Raw genomic sequence first — 25,758 nt, forward strand, 5'->3', positions numbered from 1 at the left:
AATAACACACAAGGGGATTCCCATAAGGATAACAGCTGATCTTTCAATAGAAACTCTTCAGGCCAGGAGGGAATGGCAAGACATACTTAAAATGATGAAAGAAAATAACCTACAGCCCAGATTACTGTACCCAGAAAGGATCTCATTCAAATATGAAGGAGAAATCAAAAGCTTTACAGACAAGCAAAAGCTGAGACAATTCAGCACCACCAAACCAGCTCTCCAACAAATGCTAAAGGATATTCTCTAGACAGGAAACACAAAAAGGGTGTATAAACTCAAACCCCAAAACAATAAAGTAAATGGCAACGGGATCATACTTATCAATAATTACCTTAAATATAAATGGGTTGAATGCCCCAACCAAAAGACAAAGACTGGCTGAATGGATACAAAAACAAGACCTCTATATATGTTGTCTACAGGAGACCCACCTCAAAACAGGGGACACATACAGACTGAAAATGAAGGGCTGGAAAAAGATATTCCATGCAAATAGAGGCCAAAAGAAAGCAGGAGTAGCAATACTCATATCAGACAAAATAGACTTTAAAACAAAGGCTGTATGGAACAGTCTTATGGACTCTGTGGGAGAGGGAGAGGGTGGGAAGATTTGGGAGAATGGCATTGAAACATGTAAAATATCATGTATGAAACGAGATGCCAGTCCAGGTTCAATGCACGATACTGGATGCTTGGGGCTGGTGCACTGGGACGACCCAGAGGGATGGTATGGGGAGGGAGGAGGGAGGAGGGTTCAGGATGGGGAGCACATGTATACCTGTGATGGATTCATTTTTATATTTGGCAAAACTAATACAATTATGTAAAGTTTAAAAATAAAATAAAATTTTAAAAAAATGAAAAAAAAAAAAAAAAAAGGCTGTGAAAAGAGACAAAGAAGGACACTACATAATGATCAAAGGATCAATCCAAGAATATATAACATAAATATATATGCACCCAACATAGGAGCACCGCAATATGTAAGACAAATGCTAACAAGTATGAAAGGGGAAATTAACAATAACACAATAATAGTGGGAGACTTTAATACCCCACTCACACCTATGGATAGATCAACTAAACAGAAAATTAACAAGGAAACACAAACTTTAAATGATACAATAGACCAGTTAGACCTAATTGATATCTATAGCACATTTCACCCCAAAACAATGAATTTCACCTTTTTCTCAAGTGCACACGGAAACTTCTCCAGGATAGATCATATCCTGGGCCATAAATCTAGCCTTGGTAAATTCAAAAAAACTGAAATCATTCCAAGCATCTTTTCTGACCACAATGCAGTAAGATTAGATCTCAATTACAGGAGAAAAACTATTAAAAATTTCAACATATGGAGGCTGAACAACACGCTGCTGAATAACCAACAAATCACAGAAGAAATCAAAAAAGAAATCAAAATTTGCATAGAAACGAATGAAAATGAAAACACAACAACCCAAAACGTGTGGGACACTGTAAAAGCAGTGCCAAGGGGAAAGTTCATAGCAATACAGGCATACCTCAAGAAACAAGAAAAAAGTCAAATAAATGACCTAACTCTGCACCTAAAGCAACCAGAAAAGGAAGAAATGAAGAACCCCAAGGTTAGTAGAAGGAAAGAAATCTTAAAAATTAGGGCAGAAATAAATGCAAAAGAAACAAAAGAGACCATAGCAAAAATCAACAAAGCCAAAAGCTGGTTCTTTGAAAGGATAAATAAAATTGACAAACCATTAGCCAGACTCATCAAGAAACAAAAGGAGAAAAATCAAATCAATAAAATTAGAAATGATAATGGAGCGATCACAACAGACAACACAGAATACAAAGGATCATAAGAGACTACTATCAGCAATTATATGCCAATAAAATGGACAACGTGGAAGAAATGGACAAATTCTTAGAAAAGTACAACTTTCCAAAACTGGACCAGGAAGAAATAGAAAATCTTTACAGACCCATCACAAGCATGGAAATTGAAACTGTAATCAGAAATCTTCCAGCAAACAAAAGCCCAGGTCCAGACGGCTTCACAGCTGAATTCTATCAAAAATTTAGAGAAGAGCTAACACCTATCCTATTCAAACTCTTCCAGAAAATTGCAGAGGAAGGTAAACTTCCAAACTCATTCTATGAGGCCACCATCACCCTAATATCAAAACCTGACAAAGATGCCACAAAAAAAGAAAACTACAGGCCAATATCACTGATGAACATAGATGCAAAAATCCTTAACAAAATTCTAGCAATCAGAATCCAACAACACATTAAAAACATCATACACCATGACCAAGTGGGCTTTACCCCAGGGATGCAAGGATTCTTCAATATCTGCAAATCAATCAATGTAATACACCACATTAACAAATTGAAAAATAAAAGCCATATGATTATCTCAATAGATGCAGAGAAAGCCTTTGACAAAATTTAACATCCATTTATGATAAAAACTCTCCAGAAAGCAGGAATAGGAGGAACATACCTCAACATAATAAAAGCTACATATGACAAACCCACAGCAAACATTGTCCTCAATGGTGACAAATTGAAAGCATTTCCCCTAAAATCAGGAACAAGACAAGGGTGCCCATTTTCACCATTACTATTCAACATAGTTTTGGAAGTTTTGGCCACAGCAATCAGAGCAGAAAAAGAAATAAAAGGAATCCAAACTGGAAAAGAAGTAAAACTCTCACTGTTTGCAGATGACATGATCCTCTACATAGAAAACACTAAAGACTCCACCAGAAAATTACTAGAGCTAATCAATGAATATAGTAAAGTTGCAGGATATAAAATCAACACACAGAAATCCCCTGCATTCCTATACACTAATAATGAGAAAATAGAAAGAGAAATTAAGGAAAGAATTCCATTCACCATTGCGATGAAAAGAATAAAATACTTAGGAATATATCTACCTAAAGAAACTAAAGACCTATATATAGAAAACTATAAAACACTGGTGAAAGAAATCAAAGAGGACACTAATAGATGGAGAAATATACCATGCTCATGGATTGGAAGAATCAATATAGTGAAAATGAGTATACTACCCAAAGCAATCTATAGATTTAATGCAATCCCTATCAAGCTACCAACAGTATTCTTCACAGAGCTAGAACAAATAATTTCACAATTTGTATGGAAATACAAAAAACCTCGAATAGCCAAAGCAATCTTGAGAAAGAAGAATGGAACTGGAGGAATCAACCTGCCTGACTTCAGGCTCTACTATAAAGCCACAGTCATCAAGACAGTATGGTACTGGCACAAAGACAGAAATATAGATCAATGGAACAAAATAGAAAGCCCAGAGATAAATCCACACACATATGGACACCTTATCTTTGACAAAGGAGGCAAGAATATACAATGGAGGAAAGAATCTCTTTAACAAGTGGTGCTGGGAAAACTGGTCAACCACTTGTAAAAGAATGAAACTAGAACACTTTCTAACACCATACACAAAAATAAACTCAAAATGGATTAAAGATCTCAACGTAAGACCAGAAACTATAAAACTCCTAGAGGAGAACATAGGCGAAACACTCTCCGACATAAATCACAACAGGATCCTCTATGACCCATCTCCCAGAGTAATGGAAATAAAAGCAAAAATAAACAAATTGGACCTAATTAAACTTAAAAGCTTCTGCACAACAAAGGAAACTATAAGCAAGGTGAAAAGACAGCCTTCAGAATGGGAGAAAATAATAGCCAATGAAGCAACTGACAAAGAATTAATCTCAAAAATATACAAGCAACTCCTGCAGCTCAATTCCAGAAAAATAAACAACCCAATCAAAAAATGGGCCAAAGAACTAAATAGACATTTCTCCAAAGAAGACATACAGATGGCTAACAAACACATGAAAAGATGCTCAACATCACTCATTATCAGAGAAATGCAAATCAAAACCACTATAAGGTACCATTTCACGCCAGTCAGAATGGCTGCGATCCAAAAGTCTACAAGCAATAAATGCTGGAGAGGGTGTGGAGAAAAGGGAACCCTCTTACACTGTTGGTGGGAATGCAAACTAGCACAGCCACTATGGAGAACAGTGTGGAGATTCCTTAAAAAACTGGAAATAGAACTGCCTTATGACCCAGCAATCCCACTGCTGGGCATACACACTGAGGAAACCAGAAGGGAAAGAGACACGTGTACCCCAATGTTCATTGCAGCACTGTTTATAATAGCCAGGACATGGAAGCAACCTAGATGTCCATCAGCAGATGAATGGATAAGAAAGCTGTGGTACATATACACAATGGAGTATTACTCAGCCATTAAAAAGAATTCATTTGAATCAGTTCTAATGAGATGGATGAAACTGGAGCCTATTATACAGAGTGAAGTAAGCCAGAAAGAAAAACACCAATACAGTATACTAACACATATATATGGAATTTAGAAAGATGGTAACAATAACCCTGTATACGAGACAGCAAAAGAGACACTGATGTATAGATCAGTCTTATGGACTCTGTGGGAGAGGGAGAGGGTGGGAAGATTTGGGAGAATGGCATTGAAACATGTATAATATCACGTATGAAACGAGTCGCCAGTCCAGGTTCGATGCACGGTACTGGATGCTTGGGGCTGGTGCACTGGGACGACCCAGAGGGAGGGTATGGGGAGGGAGGAGGGAGGAGGGTTCAGGACGGGGAACAGAGGTATACCTGTGGCGGATTCATTTCGATATTTGGCAAAACTAATACAATATTGTAAAGTTTAAAAAAAAAACAAAACACAATGAGGTACCATTTCACGCCAGTCAGAATGGCTGTAATCCAAAAGAATTTGTAGAATCCAAAAATTCTACCAGCAATAAATGCTGGAGAGGGTGTGAAGAAAAGGGAACCCTCTTACACTGTTGGTGGGAATGCAAACTAGTACAGCCACTATGGAGAACAGTGTGGAGATTCCTTAAAAAACTGGAAATAGAACTGCCTTATGATCCAGAAATCCCACTGCTGGTCTTACACACAGAGGAAACCAGAATTGAAAGAGACACATGTACCCCAATGTTCATCACAGCACTGTTTATAATAGCCAGGACATGGAAGCAACCTAGATGTCCATCAGCAGACGAATGGATAAGAAAGCCATGGTACATATACACAATGGAGTATTACTCAGCCATTAAAAAGAATACATTTGAATCAGTTCTAATGAATTGATGAAACTGGATACTATTATATAGAGTGAAGTAAGCCAGAAAGAAAAACACCAATACAGTATGCTAACACATACATATGGAATTTAGAAAGATGGTAACGATAACCCTGTATGCAAGACAGCAAAAGAGATGCAGATGTATAGAACAGTCTTTTGGACTCTGTGGGAGAGGGAGAGGGTGGGATGATTTGGGAGAATGGCATTGAAACATGTATAATATCATATAAGAAATGAATCGCCAGTCCAGGTTCGATGCAGGATACAGGATGCTTGGGGCTGGTGCACTGGGATGACCCAGAGGGATGGTATGGGGAGGGAGGTGGGAGGGGGGTTCAGGATGGGGAACACGTGTACACCCGTGGCAGATTCATTTTGATGTATGGCAAACCAATATAATACTGTAAAGTTAAAAATAAATAAATAAATAAAAATAAAATTAAATGTAAAAAAAAAAGTATTCTTAGAGCCTTGAAATATCAGCTTTTACAGTTGATATCTTTGTTGTTCAGTTGCTATGTCCTGTCTGACTGTTTGCAACCCCATGCACTGCAGCACATTAGGCTTCCTTGATGTGATCTTTTTTTTTTTTTTCTTGATGTGATCTTTAAAGATCATTAAAGCTGTTTTAAAAGAACTGCTTTTACTATGTAAGCAGTGACTAGAGTTTTGGAAACTAGCATTTGAGAAAGTCGCATGAATCAGAAGCAGGTTCACAGTAAAGGTTAGCAGTAACTGACAGCAAAAGGAAACTGATTGTGTATCTCTGCCGGGAGGAGGGTTAACTTACAGTGCCTGCGAGAAGTCAGCAGAGGGGCTATTTTGAAACCACTGCTGCTTGGGTAATAATAAAGAGACTGGAGAACATGAAATCCAGAAAAGGACTTGTGGGTGGAAAGAGAATCATTTTATATAATTTTGGGAACCAAAGGATACATTTGGGGTATAATTTTAGAAGAAGGACAGGACAAGACTTTAATGCTGTGATGGCTAAATTGGACAATGATGATTGTGGTTTCAGCTAGTGGACTGAAGGTCCAAGGTAGTGCCCTGGCCACAGGGCTGGCAGAAGTACAAGCTTTAACAGGAATAATCAAGACTTCATCTGAGATAATCAATTAGAAACCTGGTGCATATTATCAGTTATGTTTTCAGATTGAAGGCTTTGAACAATCAGGCATGAAGCTGGCTGGTGTGGTTTCTCTGAAAATAAGTGGCTATAACTGACAGAGAAACAGGTGAGAAGATCTCCTGGACACATCCTGACGATAATTACATGCATCAGAAGGTGAAGGGTTGAAGGTTTACTGAACATGAGTTAAGACTTAAGATCCACGGGCCTCTCACAAGACCTCGGATGACCTTCAGTGAGCCTGAGAAACCCCTGAAATTGTCCATAAAATGTTGTCTGTACTGTATGTGCATTTTTGGAGAGCAGTTCTTTACCTTCTCTATGGTCTCAAAGAGATTCAAGAGAAAAGTTAAGAGCCACTGGATTAGAAAATGCACGTGCAGTTTGATTAGCTCCATCTATTTCATAATTTTCTGTTGGAAAAAGAGATTGAGGGTTCATTTGTGAACGTACATTTGAGTGGTGAACAAACGCTTTTAAGTGGAAACAAATACGTAAGTTCTCTTAAATTCTTAATGAGAATCTCTCTCACATCTCTCAATACTTAAAAAAATGGATAATACCAGGGCTTCCCTGGTGGCTGGCTCAGTGGTAAAGAATCCACCTGTCAATGCAGGAGACACAGGTTTGATCCCTGATCCAGGAAGATCCCATCTGCCGCAAAGCAATTGAGCTTGCGCACCACAACTACTGAGTCTGTGCTCTAGAGCCCGGGCGCGGCAACTATTGAGCCCATGTGCTGCACCCACGGAAGCCCATATACCCTAGAGCCCATGCTCCGCAACGTGAGAAGCCACTTCAATGAGAAGCCTGCGTGCCTCAGCTAGAGAGTAGCCCCCGCTTATGGTAACTAGAGAAAATCCGGTGGAGCAATGAAGACACAGAATAGCCAAACATAAAAAAATAAAATTATGTATTAAAGAAAAGCTGAATATTAAAGAATACCAAATGGAGTGACTTCTGTGCAGGCATGACACATCACTGAGCTCATTTATCTGTCCCTCTAACTGGACTCTGAATAGTAAGAGAGCAAATGACACGAGAGTCTCACACAGTCAAAAAAAAAAAAAAAGAGAAATCACTGATGAGGTGAGAAAAAAGCACATGAATCATAATGACTGGGGAGTGATAGGAGACACTGCTGTGCTGGCAGGACTCAAAGGCGTAATGTCACATAGGTCAGCTTAAAACAAAACACACCCTCCGTGATGTTCTGAGACAAGGGTCTATCATCATCAGCTTTCTCATGGAGATCCCGGCAAGCATTTGGGACATGTCTGGTTAACAAGAAGGAAATGACCTTCAACAAGATTTGTAAACTCAAATATTAAACGTGAATGCAAAAGTCTTGCATTTTAGTAAGATGATGATATAATTACCTTTCTTTTGTCCTTTTTCTATTAATTTTCATAAAGTGAATGGTAGATCTACTGATTAAAGCATCTGAATAAAAGGGGATAAGAAATGATTGCAAACAAAATGTTCCCCACATAAGCATGTTTTCTAAAAAAAATTAAATTTATCAATAAATGACATGACTCCTTAGAGGGACAAACTTTATCAGGCTCACCAAAACAAACTAGAAGCCCCAAGTTACAACAGCCATACTGACAGTTATATACTCAGCACCCAGACTCTTGTGGCAGATTTATGATTGAAAAATTACCAACTTTGTTCATGTTATCAGCATTTCTCAGTGGTAAAGATATCAGGAACACAGAAAGACAATACTTTTATGACTTAGGAAAACTCTGTTACTTAATAGCAAGATTGAGCTAAGAAGTCTTTTGTCTTTTATAACTACATTCTAGCATTCAGAAGAGACAGTATAGGAACAAATTACTGACAAATGCTTTAACTCATCATGACTGTTCTTATAAAGAAATAACTATATTAAGTGACCCTTTTAAAATATGATAAAAAGGAACTTAAAAGTACATGTTTCTAAATAGGAAGAGTAGTCTAAGCTTATGGTAATTTTTATCACAAGGCTTTGGGGAAAATATAGTTAAGTCAACATGCCCGTGTAATAAGAAGTGTAGGAAAGAGAAGAACATATTCCTCTCCTCAGTTATAAAGCTGACACTGAGTTATTATGTTCCTGCCTTTTGTTCAATATTGTTTTTGAAAAGCAAAAGAAAAAATATTGCTTTTGGTGAGAAGCGCTGGGAACAAAACCTGCAAAATGCTTAAGGTGGCGAAATGTGTGTGTTTATTTGAAAGGTTCAGGGACCTAAGATGTTTGTTCCATTTTGCACCATGGTAAACAACTGCTTTTTAGAGACAAATCCCCTGCCATGATGACAGGATTAAAAGTTAGTTATTAGAACTGAAGGAAAGGAAAAGCAAATCTGGTAAAACTCATACAAAAAAACAATAAAGCACTTCAAAGCCTGGTGCCATTCCAGTGCAGCACACGCCACCAACAAAAGCCCTGGTGTCGGGGTTAATGGACTTTGATCAAAGGGCAGCTCTGGGAGAAAGCAGCACCGCCTCATGCCTGTCCTCTCCTGCTCCCCAAAGAGTGAACAAAACCATAGTTTACAAGTGGGCGACCATGATATCTTGCTGGTCTCCAGAACAGTGGATGATTGACGATTGGAACTGGAACTAAACAGCCAGTTCACTAACACTTATAAACAAGCCAGGCGATATTGAGTGAGAAAAGTAGAGTGGCAATCATCTGACTGAAGAAATGAATTTAAATTCTCCTAAAAAAGAAATGACTTTTTCAAATTTTGCACAACGTCCATTCCCATGTACTAATTAAAATTTTGGCAGTGAGCAGCACCTAGGCACAGCACGTTTTCTCAGTGGGCATAGAAGAAACCAACGAAATGCCTCACAGACATCAGCTAAGCTGTTCAGAGGTGCCTCAGACTCCGGAGGGGCTGAGTGGGTCTTCACCCTGTCCGCAGACCTGCTCACTTCCCACCATCACAGTCCTTGGCTCTTCCCTGTTTATCAAATTAACATGAAATCCTCTGTTAATGGGCTTCCCAGGTGGCACAGTGGTAAAGAATCTGCCTGCCAATTGCAGGAGACCCAGGAAGACATGGGTTTGAGATCCCCTAAGGGAGGAAATGGCAACCCATTTCAGTATTCCTGCCTGGAGAATCCCATGGACAGAGGAGCCTGGTGGGCTATAGTCTGTGGAGTCATAAAAAGTCAGACGCGACTGAGCGCACACACAGACACCTCTGCTATGGACTCTTCAGTTTTAGACTAAACTGGATCACTTCCTGTGGCTTCCGTTTGTCCTGCCCTTACCTACTTGCATGCCTCTAGTTATGGAATCTCCTTTACATGCCCGCTTCAATTCCTTCTGCTTCTCCTGCACCTGCTGCCGAGTTCCTCCCAGGCCTCACTGTGATGATATTACCTGTGAAATGTCTGCAGTTTTTCTTTCTCGGTTACCACTATCACTGTTAGGAGTTCAGGGTGGAGTTCAGTACCCCAGACTCCAGCTGGGAGTCCCTGACAAAGGGGACTTCCATTTGCTAATAGCCTTGTGAATAAAAAGGAACTGGCTTTATTAATAGACCTGTAAGTGCCTGAAAGCACCCCAAGAAAATTTGGTATAAAGGTATATGAAAGAAACCAGCCAAACCCAAGGCCATAATGGGACTTCCTACTTCTCACCCCAAAGTGAGCAGCAGAGAAGGTTACAGGGCTCGCTTCCGGTGGAGACACGGCCCAAGAGAAGCACACCTCTGGGAAGCACTAGCCCTGAACTGTGTCCCAAGTTCTCAGGCTGAAAAAAATTCAGATTAACAACTCACCCTCCAGGGGTTGGGGGAGGAAGCCCTCAGGATGGAGACAGAAAATCCCTTTACCACAGACTCAAACTGGATGGGAGGGAGGCAGAAGTAATCCATTCCCCAATTACCATTGCCTCTAAGAACCTCTGTCTCTTCTCCCTCCTGTTCATTTCCCACACTGCCATGAGGAGTATCTTTAGAAAACAAATCTGATCATGCTATTCATCTGCTTAAGAGGCTCTGATGACACTACACTACTTCTAGGATAAAGTCCAACTTCCTGGCAGGGCATGCATGGGCCCCCCTCCATCTGATCAGTGCCAAAGTTTCAGGCTTCCTCTACTTTGACTCACTTCTCATCATACGCTCACATTTGCACGGAATTCCCATTGTCAGGATGTCTGTTCCTATCACTAGGCTTTGGCACATGCTTTCAGTGTTTCTCTGCCTGAACCAGGACCCATTTCTTTATTATTATTTTTTTAAGTGAAGGAAATACACTTTATAAACAAGATGGGGGCCATCTTGGAAGGCAAGAGAGGCACCAGGGTATGGGACTGTCAGTTTTTATAGGGCTGGGTAATTTTATAAGCTAATGAGTTGGAGGAGTCTTCCAGCTATTTTGGGGAAGGTCTGGGGAATTCCAGGGATTGGGCATCACCCACTTTTTGACTCTTATGGTTGGCCTTGGAACTATCATGGTGCCTGTGGGTGTGTGGCTCCACTTTCTTTTGATCTCATCCTTCATAATCCAGCTCATATGCTTCCCACAGGTAGTTATTTATTCTATCCTATGTTCCCAGAGCCTGTTTTCACATTTATTACACTGCATTAAAATGATTCACTTACAATCATCTTTCCCAGTTAAAGAGTAAGCTCCAAAAGAAAGTTAGTTGTTTTCCTTATTTTTGCACCTAGGAGACAGTCTTTTTAAAACAACCGATGTAGTGAGATGTAATCTATTTATATACTATTACTAATTAACTCTTATAAAGTATCCAATTCAGTGCCTTTTAGTATAATTATATAACCATCACCACTCTTGTAAAATACTTCCATCACCCTCAAAAAGAAACCCCAAACCAAGTAAGCAGTCTCTTTCTTTCCCTCCCTCTCTCAAGGCCCTGGCAACTACTAATCTATTTTGTATCTCTATGGACTTGCCTATTCTGGCCACAAAATATAAATGGAACCAAATAATATATGGCCTTTTGTGTTTGTCTTCTTTCACTTAGTATAACATTTTCAGGGTTAAGCTATGTTATAGCATGCATCAGAACTTCACTCCTTTTTATGGCAGAATAAGATTCCATTGTATGGATGGATATATATATACACATATGTATAGGGCTTCCCTAGTGGCTAAGACAATAAAGAATCTTCCTGCAATGCAAGAGACCTGGGTTCGATCCCTGGGTTGGGAAGATCCCCTGGAGATGAGTATAGCTACCAACTCCAGTGTTCTTGCCTGAAGAATTCTATGAACAGATGTGCCTGGAGAACTACAGTTCATGGGATCACAAAGAGTTGGACAGGACTGAGCAATTAACACACACACACACGCCATATTTTGTTTATCTGTTAATCAACTGATAGACATTTGGACTGTTCTCAACATTTGGCTATAATGAGTCATGCTGCTATGACATTTACGTGTAAGTTTTTATGTGGATATATGTTTTTAATTCCCTTAGAAGTAGAATTGCTGGGTCATACATTAAATTTGTGTTTTCACACTTTAAGAAACTGTCAGGCTGTTTTTCAAAATGGCTACACCATTTTCCATTCCTAGCAACAGTGTATTAGTGTTCTAATTTTTCTACATCTATGCCAATATACATTGTTTCTCTTAATTTTAGTCATTCTAGTGGGTGTGAAGTGGTATTCGTGGTTTTTGATTTGCAATTCATATAAATTTTTTAAAATTAATTTTTATTGGGGTATGATTGATTTGTATATATTTATAGTATTAGTATTACTCTTGCCTGGAAAATCCCATGGACGGAGGAGCCTGGTAGGCTGCAGTCCACGGGGTCGCTAAGAGTCAGACATGACTTTCACTTTTCATTTTCATGCATTGGAGAAGGAAATGGCAACCCACTCCAGTGTTCTTGCCTGGAGAATCCCAGGGACAGGGGAGCCTGGTGGGCTGCCATCTATGGGGTCGCACAGAGTCGGACACGACTGAAGTGACTTAGCAGCAGCAGCATAGTATTAGGTTCTGCTGTACAGCAAAGTGAAACAGTTATATATAATAATCTTAATAAATGTTTATATAATGAATAATCTTTGAATGCCCTGTGGTAGGAGAGACAGGGTGGGACCTGGGACCCTTTGCTGCAGCCCTTGCAACTGGACAAATGGCTCCTTGAGCAACAAAATACAAAGAAACTACAAGGGACTAAAAATAACTGTGTGCACTGTGCAGTTGGGGCAGGATACAAAAAGATCAAACAACCCAACTGCTACTTCTGAAGACCAGGAGCAAAACCTGGGTGTTGGGAGCAAAAGCAGGGTATTGTGCATGCCCCCTGTACTCAGTACTACCTAGGAGCAAACTACCTAAGCCACCCCTCCAGCCAAACCTCTGGACACACCCCTGTTCTCACTCCAGCTTGCTCCTCCTGAATGGGAGAGCTAGCAAGGGAACCTGTTGCATATTCTTGCTCCCTTCTACTGCAGCAGGGGTCCCAGTAAAGCTTTGCCTGACTTTCTTATCTGGTCTCTGATCAATTTCTGTTGATTAAGGAGGCAAAAAACCCTGGTCCATAACAGTAGTACACATCCTATAAACACTGGTTAAAGAACAATTTCAGTTTTCTTTTCATTCCACAAATAATTGGGGATCCACAATGGGCTAATGCATTTGGTATAATTTGGCAAGGTTATGAAGGTATTAAAAGATGCTTACTCCTTGGAAGGAAAGTTATGACCAACCTAGACAGCATATTGAAAAGCAGAGACATTACTTTGTCAACAAAGGTCCGTCTAGTCAAGGCTATGGTTTTTCCAGTGGTCATGTATGGATGTGAGAGTTGGACTGTGAAGAAAGCTGAGTGCCGAAGAATTGATGCTTTTGAACTGTGGTGTTGGAGAAGACTCTTGAGAGTCCCCTGAACTGCAAGGAGATCCAACCAGTCCATCCTAAAGGAGATCAGTCCTGAATATTCTTGGAAGGACTGATGTTGAAGCTGAAACTCCAATATTTTGGCCACCTGATGCGAAGAGCTGACTTATTTGAAAAGACCCTGATGCTGTGAAAGATTGAGGGCAGGAGGAGAAGGGGACGACAGAGGATGAGATGGTTGGATGGCATCACCGGCTCAATGGGCATGGGTTTGGGTGGACTCCAGGAGTTGGTGATGGACAGGGAGGCCTGGCGTGCTGTGGTTCATGGGGTCACAAAGAGTTGGACACGACTGAGCCACTGAACTGAACTGAACTGATGAAGGTAGACTTTGTAGCTGAAAGCCCTGAGTTCAAATCCAAACTCTGCTACTTATTGGCTACATGAACTTAGGCAGGTAATCTTTAATCTTTCTGAGCTTTATTGGGGCAGGGTAATATTATCTGACTCTGGTACTGCCCTGAATGTTAAATAGTCTTGAGTTTTTAAGGGCTTGGAATACTGAGTACAGTACATGTTAATTATTATCACCGAGTGAACTGAAGTTACAAAGGCAAACAAGAAAAATGCCTAATAATAGCACTATGTGATGTAAGCTGTGACAGAGATATTTATATGTTTCCACAGTAATGAGGCTACCCTCTTGTCATTATTAGGCTATTATGCAAACTAATTACATCATGTTTACATAGTGGCTTGAATTCTAAAATACATACTAAATAAATATTCTGATTTAAGATGTGTTACCTTCAAGAAGATCCAACCAGTCCATTCTGAAGATCAGCCCTGGGATTTCTTTGGAAGGAATGATGCTAAAGCTGAAACTCCAGTACTTTGGCCACCTCATGTGAAGAGTTGACTCATTGGAAAAGACTCTGATGCTGGGAGGGATTGGGGGCAGGAGGAGAAGGGGACGACAGAGGATGAGATGGCTGGATGGCATCACTGACTCGATGGACGTGAGTCTCAGTGAACTCTGGGAGTTGGTGATGGACAGAGAGGCCTGGCGTGCTGCGATTCATGGGGTCGCAAAGTTGGACATGACTGAGCGACTGAACTGAACTGAACCTTCAAGAAAGTAGTGCTTTAGCATACTGAGAAACAAGAGATTTTTGGATAAGAATGATTTATACTTCATGAATAAAGAGCTCCTGTGATCAATTTTCTTTTTTGCTGTCACAATTTTTCTTCCAACTAGACAGTACGTGGGAAACAAAGTAATTTTTTATATGTATGACATGATTTCTTATTTGCAGTTCTTAGGTCAACAAAACAAACATTTTTTACAATGTTGGCATTTAATAAAAAACGTAAAGTTTGTTTTGAATTTGGAGTGCATATTTTTAAATTTCAGTGTGCTAAAGAGCTCTCCTTTTCAGTTCCATAGAATTTTTTATCAGCAGACTGGTAAGCATGCTATAGATTTTTAATGCAAATATGGGTGTTTTAATGCAAAGGTAAATTTGCCTTGGGTGAAGGCCATTCTAGATGGCCTTGAGGAGAGTGGACCAGGGGACTTGAAGACTATGACAGAGAAAAGGCAGGCTGTGAGCCAGGTCAATGATGAAGTTCTACGGCAAGGAAAGAAAGATGAGACAATCAAGGAGAGGCTCGTGAGGAGAAAGAATTAGGAGATGTTGAGCTAAAAGCCTTCAAAATGAAAACAATGGCTGAGGGAAAGCAGAGACTGCAGTGTGACTGAAACTGGAAACTGTCTGGAGATTTATTCCACAATGGAAAGAACTGCTGTCTGAAGTAATGAAATGGAAGCAGCTCTGGCTCAATGGGGCTTCCCCAGTGGCTCAGATGGTAAAGAATTCACCTGCAATGCAGGAGACCCGGGTTTGAGCCCTGGGTCAGGAAGATCCCCCTGGAGGAGGAAATGGCAACCCACTCAAGTATTCTTGCCTGGAGAAACCCATAGACAGAGGAGACTGGAGGGGCTAAAGTCCACGGGGTCACAAAAGAGTCAGACCTGACTGAGCATGCACATGCTGGCTTAGTGAGAGGAGAAGAGAAGCCAAGCCCAAAGAAGATTTATCCTAAGCAGGAGCTGGATTTGTTACCCATATGAAGTTAGAGTCCTTTCTTTTGCTTATCTGTGAATCTCTTATGCACCAAGTTTCTCTTCAGCTATTTTATTTTGTATACATATATAATGAATGAAAGGGACCTCAGAGCCATCTAGTGATCTAGGGACTTAAGTAGCTGGGCAAATGATGCTGCTGGCTCTTATGCATTAAGAGCCAAAAGAGGATGAGAAAAGAAGAGGTGAAGGGAAGGGCCCAATTTCCCACAGCTGTCGCTAAAGCAAGAGATACCCATGAGATGATGGCAGGAGAAAATGAAAATTATAGAGGCAGGCTTTTTATATGATTACTCCACTCATTCTATTTTATCCAGAAACAGCTTTTAATTACTTGGAAATGACAATATAGACTGCTATAGCCCATACCTTTCTCTCCTTCCATCTGGAGACGCCCTACTTTATCACTCCTTGGAAGCCAATGTAGGAAAATCGAAACACTGCAAAACCAAGAGAACTGAGAAGTCATGTATGTGGAAGAAGGTGTAGAAAGAAGGAAGAATCTTGAGAAAGTGGATCCTATCTGAGACAGTGACCTTGGTGATGGCCTCTAGAAGGAATTGGTTACTGAAGGGACAGCCAACTGGGCTGTGCAAAAAGTCACCCTGCTTCGTGGTGGTAGAAGTACTTCTTTTCGTTTGAGTTGGACTTCAACTTGAGCTTCATTTGGGTTAATAAATAATCTTTTTAAAATGTAAATATATCTAGGATGGGTAAAGAACTGTGACTCATACATTTATATGGATTAATTTTATGCAGGGTGTTATTTAAATACTTAATAACAGCTACAGCAGAGGTATTAACCAGAGTCCTTGAGGCCAAGGCTGTGAAGGATCACGGGAGGTCCAGGTGGTGGGTGAGGGAGTACAATGAAGGGATTGAAGACGTGGCTGTTTACTGTTACCAAATACTTAACATTTAACAGCCAGTACACTTATACCCATATACACTGGTATAGTGCTAGCCCTGGTTCCATACATTTTTAATAAGCTGAGTTCTGTGACAAAATATTCTGATTAAGAGAGGAGGGAGACAAAGATAATGCCAATGTCATTCTGAATGAACACCAGGGGAGAAAAAAGACAAGAAAGAACAAAATTAATATAAAAATTCTGTCCAGGAAAATATTCTTTCATTTTCCTCCTCTTCCCAATCACAGGTCTCCCTGTACCCAGGACCCATAATCATACTAATACTAGCTCTATATCAATCCACAGGGAACAAATTTGCCAAAAGCCCATATGCTAAAGACTAAGCCAAGGTGTCTTAGACAGTAAAGAATCTGATTGCAATTCAGAAGTCCCAGTTCAATTCTTTGGTCAGGAAAATCCCCTGGAGAAGGGAATGTCTACCCACTCCAGTATTCTTACCTGGAGAATTCCATGGACAGAGGAACCTGGCAGGTTACAGTCCATGGGGTCGCAAAGAGTCGGACATGAATGAGCAACTAACACTTTCACATGCTAAATGTCAGTCCACCTGAAACCCAAATCACTGGAGACCAATTTGTCAGATGCACCACATTCACTGGCTTTCTAAAAATCATTCTTAGAGTCCACAACGTTTTGAATGTGATGAACTGGAAGAGTTAAGATGACTGTGGCGAACCAGGGACCCAGGCTCCTTCCTGCCTGGGTTCATCCTCTCTCTGCCCTACAGGTTCTCTCTCTGCTCCTTGGAGCCTCCAAGTCTCCCTTACTCTAAAGCTGACAGCCTGGGCAAGTCTCACACTAACAAGCACAATCTATTCCTCTGGCCTTGGGAGGTCCTTCTTTGCCCTAACTCTAACCTCCAGATGCAGCAGCCACACGCTGGGACAGAGATAAAATGAACATTCCTTAAAATGCTGACACTACAGAAATATTCGTAAGCTATTAAAAACCATCCAATTAGAACTGTTATCAACATTTCAGTTAAACAAGTTTTTGATGACAGTGGGCAAAGTTAATTTGGCAAAGTTTAATCGGTAAAATTGGAAGTATCCTAAAAATGCTAAATGTAGGCAACTTTTTTTAAAAAGGCTTTAAAAAAGGATCTGAAAGACATCAGTATAAATAGAAAAATTCCCATAGGAAATGCTGAAATTTTGGCAGCACTCAGAAGAACGTGTTGGTTAAATTTCCTTAGGATTTCTCAACAAATTGAACATTTCTTAAGATGCATGAAGCTGGAGGGTATAAAGACAAAGGGATAAGCAGCTACCTCACCTAAGGTCCTTAAAGCACACTTCACACCTTGGCCAACAAACAAGGAAACAAATACAAAGCAAATCGAATAAAATGGTCTCTTCTCATTTTAAGATTCCCATCTATACAAAACCATCTGTGTAAAAGGCATGCATTGAGAAATCTGTGTGAGTTAACACTAACCTTTTGAAAGGTTAAACACCTAATTCAAGAAAAGCAAGATTTGCTAAGGGTGATAGGTGATTTTTTTTTTTTAACTTTCTATACAGATACATAATTTTCTTTGGAGACACCTAAAAACAATAAACATATATATATATACACACACACACATATGTGGGAACATGTGTTTCAAGTTCTTAATATTTATCTTGGGAAGGAACTCAGACATAGTTCAACAGGAAATTTTAGTGGAAAAACAGCTACAAATCATGGTTTTAGTTATATATTTTTAAAATACCTAGCATATCTATTGATTTTTATAGACCAAAATACAACATAATAAACACTACTAAAATAAAAGTACTTTTTAAAATAAGAGAAAAATATCTTGGAAATAATTCTTTTTTTTTTTTTTTTAAACAAATGTGACAGAATGGCATTCTGGTATCCTAGAAAAGAAAAATGTACTAGCCCTCCAAATAGCATACAAAAAAATGTAAGAAGGTTCCACATAAAAAACATTATATATTTTATGGAACTAAACTTGAGATTAAAATTTTAATTTTGCATTATGAGAAAATGTGTACAGACTTCAATTTCATTCCTATAATAGTGGATCAATTCTTTCAGAAATTACAATTAAACTTCCCATTAACTCTCATACCATTTTGAACCAGAAGAGCTAGGAAAAAGACAGTTTGAATGACTATATGCTCCTCTAATATATTATCTCTTATTCAGTTGCTATATGGCCTCCAAATAGCATTTGTGATTGTACAGACAATATAACAAATATCCATATACCCATCATTCAAAATTTACAGATACTAACATTTTAATATTTACTTCTGAACTTTTTTAAAATAAAATACTTCTGATAAAGCTGCTGCCACACTTTTAGTCTCCCTTAGACTCATTCTTCTCTTCTTTCAGAGGCAATAAGTTTAATATGTATTCTTCCAATCTATGTTTACATATCTTATTTTATATATATGTATTCACAAATACATAATATTATTTGTGTGTTTGTGTGTGCTGTGCATTAAAAAAATAACATCATGTTTTCAAAATATGGTCATGTTCATACATATAAACCTAAGTCATTCATGTTAACTTCTAAGTAGTATCTTGTGACAGTTGATTTAGCCATTGTCCTATTGATGGACATTTTGGTTGTTTCCAATTTTTTGCATTCCAAAAAGGATCACTGAGTACACATCTTTGTACATGTATCCTTACATATATGCAGAAGAATGTATTCCTTGCTATGAAACTATTTTAGTTGTAGGAATGAGGTATTACCTCATACCAGTCAGAACCGCCATCATTAAAAAAGTCTACAAAAAATAAACCCTACTTTTTTTTGTAATTGTAATCCCACTCCTAGGCATGAAGGAGGAAACAGACAGAACAGGCTTCGTCTTGAAAGCAGGACTCCATCTTGGGCTGGATCATGGACTTTGATCTATACGCCCAGTATCTATGGAAACGACATACCAACTGGAAAACCAGACCCCCGCCCCCGCCCCCATGGAAGAGCCCCAGGGCTCATACCTAGGCTCTCGTCAACTAAAAGAATACCCTAATTATCTGTGTAACCGAATAGAATCATAAATTCTATTATGCTTATTGGGGTATGACCACAGGCCTATTGATAATTGTCCACTGTTAACTACCTAGACCTAAGGCATATGAATCACGGGTTATCTTTGACCGTATCTTTCTTTTCCTTTGTTCAGACTAGTTTCAGGGAATTTGGGGAGGTGGGTTTGGGCATGTACACTTAGGGTATATAAGGTTTTCACAAAAACTGGTCGGGGTCCTTGGCTAAGAGGAGACTCTGACTTGGGCCCGCGGATGTAATAAACTGCACTCCACTATCTACATTGTCCTTCTGAGTGAGTTTGTTTCCCGGAACACGTGGCTACAACAGGCATGTATCTAGGAAAGAAGAAAACTCTACTAGAAAAGATACATGTACTCTAATGTATCGGCAGCACTATTTACAACAGCCAAGACATGGAAGCAACACAAATGTCCATCAACAGATGATTGGTTTAAGATGTGTCATACACAAACACACACACACAATGGAATACCTGTGTACTCAAGAATCTTCACAGCTTCTATTGGACATGTTCTCTTTTTAAGAATGAAGGAAAATTCTCCCATTTTTGAGCCATTCTTTTATGTCAATTCTACAAAACTGCATGCAACTTTACAAATATTTTTTAAAAGATATAGTTTTGTAAATATTTAATATCCTGCTAATTTGATTTTGAATTGTAAATGTCAAGAGTTCTGTTTGGGGTTTTTTTATGTTGTATTATGCTTTGTTAAAATGGAAAAATTATACATTTTTAGAATGTTTTTATGAGTAAATTTAACATACTGTAAAAACATTTTTTAATGAAAAAAGAATGAAATAATGTCATTAGCAGCAACACAAATGAACCCGGAGATGATCATACTAAGTAAAGTAAGTCAGACAGAGAAAGACAAATATCAAATGATATCACTTATAGGTGGTATATATATATATATATATAAATAATAAATGGAAACTAAGGCACACAGAAGTTAAGTGACTTTCCAAGATCCCCAATCAGTGGTAGAGAAAGGATTTGAACCAGGCAGACCAGCAGCAGAGTCCTTGCTGTTAGTATTTTGCTCTACGAATTCTTTACATTGCCTTTTGACAGGGTCTGTGTGATACCCGTTGGGAACACTTGACAAAATATAGTTGATTTGGAAAAAGAAAGTTGTTCGTTTTTTTTGTCTCTTTGTTTGCTTTTGTTTTGCCCATTAGCTGAGTATTTACCAAGTATCAGAACTGGGGTAAGCTCTCTCTCATACAGTTCAGTTTAGTTCAGTTTAGTCGCTCAGTCGTGTCCGACTCTTTGAGACTGCATGAATCGCAGCATGCCAGGCCTCCCTGTCCATCACCAACTCCTGGAGTTCACTCAGACTCAAGTCCATCGAGTCAGTGATGCCATCCAGCCATCTTATCCTCTGTTGTCCCCTTCTTCTCCTGCCCCCAATCTCTCCCAGCATCAGAGTCTTTTCCAATGAGTCAACTCTTCGCATGAGGTGGCCAAAGTACTGGGGTTTCAGCTTTAGCATCATTCCCTCCAAAGAAATCCCAGGGCTGATCTCTTTTAGGATGGACTGGTTAGATCTCCTTGCAGTCCAAGGGACTCTCAAGAGTCTTCTCCAACACCACATTTCAAAAGCATCAATTCTTCGGTGCTCAGCCTTCTTCACAGTCCAACTCTCACATCCATACATGACCACAGGAAAAATCATAGCCTTGACTAGACAGACCTTTGTTGGCAAAGTAATGTCTCTGCTTTTGAATATGCTATCTAGGTTGGTCATAACTTTCCTTCCAAGGAGTAAGCGTCTTTTACTTTCATTGCTGCAGTCACCATCTGTAGTGATTTTGGAGCCCAGAAAAATAAAGTCTGACACTGTTTCCACTGTTTCCCCATCTACTTGCCATGAAGTGATGGGACCGGATGCCATGATCTTCGTTTTCTGAATGTTGAGCTTTAAGCCAACTTTTTCACTTTCCACTTTCACTTTCATCAAGAGGCTTTTTAGTTCCTCTTCACTTTCTGCCATAAGGGTGGTGTCATCTGCATATCTGAGGTTATTGATATTTTTCCCGGCAATCTTGATTCCATCTTGTGTTTCTTCCAGCCCAGCGTTTCTCATGATGTACTCTGCATATAAGTTAAATAAGCAGGGTGATAATATACAGCCTTGACGTACTCCTTTTCCTATTTGGAACCAGTCTGTTGTTCCATGTCCAGTTCTAACTGTTGCTTCCTGACCTGCATATAGGTTTCTCAAGAGGCAGGTCAGGTGGTCTGGTATTCCCTTCTCTTGAAGAATTTCCCACAGTTTATTGTGATCCACACAGTCAAAGGCTTTGGCATAGTCAATAAAGCAGAAATAGGTGTTTTTCTGGAACTCTCTTGCTTTTTCCATGATCCAGCAGATGTTGGCAATTTGATCTCATACTGTATCTGTCACTTAATACCGACAACCTATGAAGTAAGTAATATTCTAATCTGTGTATGTGAATCCAAGGCCCATAGCAGTTCCATAGCATGCTTAAGGTCTAACAAAGGAGTCTGCATGTCCAGCACAGATGTTTGGGCAAATGTACCAGGAAATGGATCCTGGTACAAAATAAAAATTGTTGGGTCCCATAAAAATGCTTGAGCTGCAGTGCAACATCACAAATTATTATAGAATACAAGTCAAAACCACAATGAAGTATCATCTCACAACCAGTCAGAATGGCCATCATCAAAAAGTCTACAAATAATAAATGCTGGAAAGGGTGTGGAGAAAACGGAACCCTTGTGCACTGTTGGTGGGAATGTAAATTGGTGTAGTCATAAGGAAAAATCAATATGGTGATTCCTCAAAAAACTAAAAATGGAGTTACCATATGATCCCAAATCTCACTTCAGGGCATACCTCTGGAGAAAACTCTAATTCTAAAAGATACATGCACCCAATGTTCATAGCAGCACTATTTACAATAGCCAAGACATGGAAGCAACCTGAATGTTCATCAACAGAGGAATGGATAAAGAAGCTGTGGTATAGATAGATATAAATAGGCTCATTGAAAAAGACTCTGATGCTTGGAGGGATTGAGGGCTGGTGGAGAAGGGGACGACAGAGGATGAGATGGCTGGATGGCATCACCGACTCAATGGACGTGAGTTTGAGTGAACTCTGGGAGATGGTGATGGACAGGGAGGCCTGGCATGCTGCGATTCATGGGGTCGCAAAGAGTCAGACGTGACTGAGTGACTGAACTGAACTGAACTGAACTGAAACATAGCAATACACCTCAGCCATAAAAAAGAATGGAATTATGCCATTTGCAGCGATGTGGATGAACCTATAGATTACCAAACAAAGTCAGAGAAAGACAAGTATCATATGCAAGCACTTATAAGGACTCTAAAATGTGATACAACTGAACTTACTTACAAAGCAGAAACAGACACACAGACAGAAAACAACCTTATGGTTATCAAAGGGGAAAGGGGGTGGAGAGGAATAAACTAGGAGTATGGGATAATTTTCACAGATATAAACTACTATACATAAAATAGATAAACATAAGGTCCTGCTGTATAGCACAGGGTTCTATATTCAATATCTTATAATAACCTATAATGGAAAATAATCTGAAAAAAACACATAACTGAATCACTTTGCAGTACATCTGAGACAAATTCAAATATTGTAAACCAACTATTCTTCAATAAAAATCCCAAACAACAACAAAAACCCAATAAAATAAAATAAAGGTGCTTCCTGCAGCCAGATCTTAAAAAAAAGGCCCAGATTATAACACACTAAATAATAAGAGAATCCCAAGTTCATAGTGATATTTTTTAAAAAGGAGGAAATCAGAAATTTTTCTCTACAGAAAAAATGCCAGCTAATGAAGAAGCAATGATGGAATTCAAAAAATCACTATTTCAAAACTGCTTCAGGCAAAGATCAATGAATGTTAAAACCAAGGCGTGAAAGGTTTTGGAAACAGTAATAGTCATGTGATCTCAAAGTATCACACCATAGATTACATACTAATGGTAAAGAGAAAAGGGTACCTTTATAAATTTGTCTTATTTTGGAGAAGCTAGTTTCTCTTCATGTTTTGTCTATTCAGGCCAGTCTCCTCTGACGCTCTCATTGTTTGCCTATTTTTTCTACTAGCTTGTTTGTTTTACTAACTGAATTGTATAAAGTTATATACTTTGAACACTGTAATGCAAAATATCTTTACTGAGTATGAGACTTGTGTATGTCACTTTTTGTGGCAAATTTAATATATCTTTCCCTACCCTCAGGGTCTCAGAGATAGTCTCCCATATTTTCTCCTGAAGGCAGGAATTCTACTTGGCTTGTTTTTATAAGGAGCTGAACAGTGAGCCCTGATCTATTACTGTTGAAAAATACAAACCACTCTTGCAGCCTCCTTATATCAAAGTCATCCTTTAGTTCTCAGAGCTTTTCCACCTTTACATGGAGACTCCTTTCAAAAGCATGAACAACTGAAAATTACTATTTAAAATAATATATGGTAAAGTCATAGTTTCACGGTATTAAAATAAATAGAAAAGAATATAATCTTACATGAGTGAACAACATTTCATCCCTGAGCTCTTCAGACCTTTCATTTGGAGTCCAAGCTTCAGCAAACTGCAGGAAATCCCATTTTTCTTTATCACCCTCCTCGGCCTGAAGTTTTTCCTTCCTCCCATTCAGTGTGCTTCCTGTAACCTGAGCCTGTAAGATGGAAAAGCATATAGATTTTACGACAGGTTGCCTTACAGATGACATTTACTAAGCAGTAACCTGGTTTTGCATTTGAGTCACAAGCAATCCAATAAAGAAAATCTTATTTTTTCAATATATCATGGGCTTTAGCAATCAAGAATCACTCAAGGTTCAAGAATGCTTTTGAGAAAGTGTATGTTCTCAGCTTACAAAAAGGACTTGGGGTTTGAAAATGTTTTGTTTCCTTACTAGCTCATCCTCCCCTGGCCTCTAAAATGGTAGAGAAGGACTTGGAAGACAATAGGAACACAAGTAAATTCATGTTGCTCTCTTATTACCAAGGACAGCAGGTAAAGTATTACCAACTGAAGCCTTTTCTGGACTTGGTCTCTATCAACATCAATATCTCAGTGTATGTATATATGCTTTGCCTGAAAACACCAAAACTCAGCCTCTTAACTCATACAAGCTATGGATAATAAGCTCTGAGTAAAAGTTGGTAACCTGGTTTAAATTCAAGTTTTACCTTACGATTCAACATTCCCCACATAAGGGTGTCTAGAGTCCCATTTGCAATAAGGTAGTGAATATTCACAGAACTGCACTGTCCAATCCGGTGAGCACGGTCTTCTGCTTGTTTTATATGTCCAGGGTCCCAGTACAACTCAGCAAACACAACATGAGTTGCAGCAGTAAATGTCAAACCCTAAGCAAAATAAAGTGAAGAAAAAAAGTGAAAAGTGAAAGTGTTAGACACTCAGTTGTGTCCGACTCTTTGAGACCCCCTGGACTGTAGCCTGCCAGGTTCCTCTGTCCATAGAGTTCTCTGGACTGAGTGGGTAGCCATTCCCTTCTTCAGAGGATCTTCCTGACCCAGGAATCAAACCTGGTCTCCTGCAGTGCAGTCACCCCGGAAGCCCAAAGTAAAGAAACTGAGATGCAAATAAACTGAGAATTTAACATAGAGCCATGTATAATAAAGTCTTTCTGAGTACGTTCACTGGACAAGAGAACACTGAAGGACTTAAAAACAAATCAGTCTTTCATTTTAAGTCAAATTAAGAAAATTTAATTCAGATAAATGAAGACTGCTTACTGCAAATTAGTCAGGTGAACTACAAAGTACATGTTTAAAAGGTATTTCAGTATTTCAAAAGTCAGTTTGACGGATGTATACATAAACAAAATCACTTTATCCTCTGATGTATACTGGGTTCACATTACCATTGGAAAATCTAATAAAATACATTATAAATGAGAATATAATTCTAACACATGGTATCCATAGCAACTAGGCAGAGAGCAATGACATCCTCTATTCATTTAATTTATTCTGTTTTATAAAGCAATAAAATCATGTCTACAGTCAAAACCTTTTCTATCTTTGGAATTTCTCATGTTGCATCCCAAAGACTGATGTTTACTGATTTGTATCTTGATGTATACAATACAGTTGCATCTTTGTGCAACTGTATTTTATATCAGTTTGAAACAGTATGACATTAAAAGTATTAACTAGGTCTTGTTTTATAACTAATATATGAAATAATGCAAGTCTCTTTAAACTGTGTTAAAAAATGCATGACTTTAAAGTGGGTAGGTCAAGCGAAATGTGGACCATGCTTATTGCCACACAGTAGTGGGTGGTATTACGTGGTCAACAGGAACACCTACCATATTATGGTAGTGTTATCTAATCCATGGCTGTTGTTCACATGCCCTGGAACTTCTGTGAGTGACTTCCATGACTGCTGTGCTGCTCTGATGTTATTTTAACTTAAAATATTTTCATATC

At 39.1% G+C, this 25,758-nt stretch overlaps 1 protein-coding gene across 5 annotated transcripts in view; it reads right to left on the minus strand.

Moving 5' to 3' along the window:
• ZRANB3 (zinc finger RANBP2-type containing 3) overlaps positions 1-25,758 on the minus strand; it is a 301,075-nt gene that overhangs the window by 41,626 nt on the left and 233,691 nt on the right. For 4 of the 5 annotated variants that reach the window (XM_070389696.1, XM_070389716.1, XM_070389700.1 and 1 more), the window contains 2 exons: positions 24,490-24,669; positions 23,820-23,972 (listed from right to left, as the gene is read on the minus strand). In XM_070389696.1, coding sequence (XP_070245797.1) covers positions 23,820-23,972; positions 24,490-24,669 — 333 coding nt within the window. The remainder of the gene's footprint in view (positions 1-23,819; positions 23,973-24,489; positions 24,670-25,758) is intronic. The other variant, XM_070389710.1, reaches the window with a different exon arrangement.

The sequence above is a fragment of the Bos mutus genome, chromosome 2 (genome assembly GCF_027580195.1).
Source record: "Bos mutus isolate GX-2022 chromosome 2, NWIPB_WYAK_1.1, whole genome shotgun sequence".
In the NCBI taxonomy this organism is placed as follows: Eukaryota; Metazoa; Chordata; class Mammalia; order Artiodactyla; family Bovidae; genus Bos; species Bos mutus.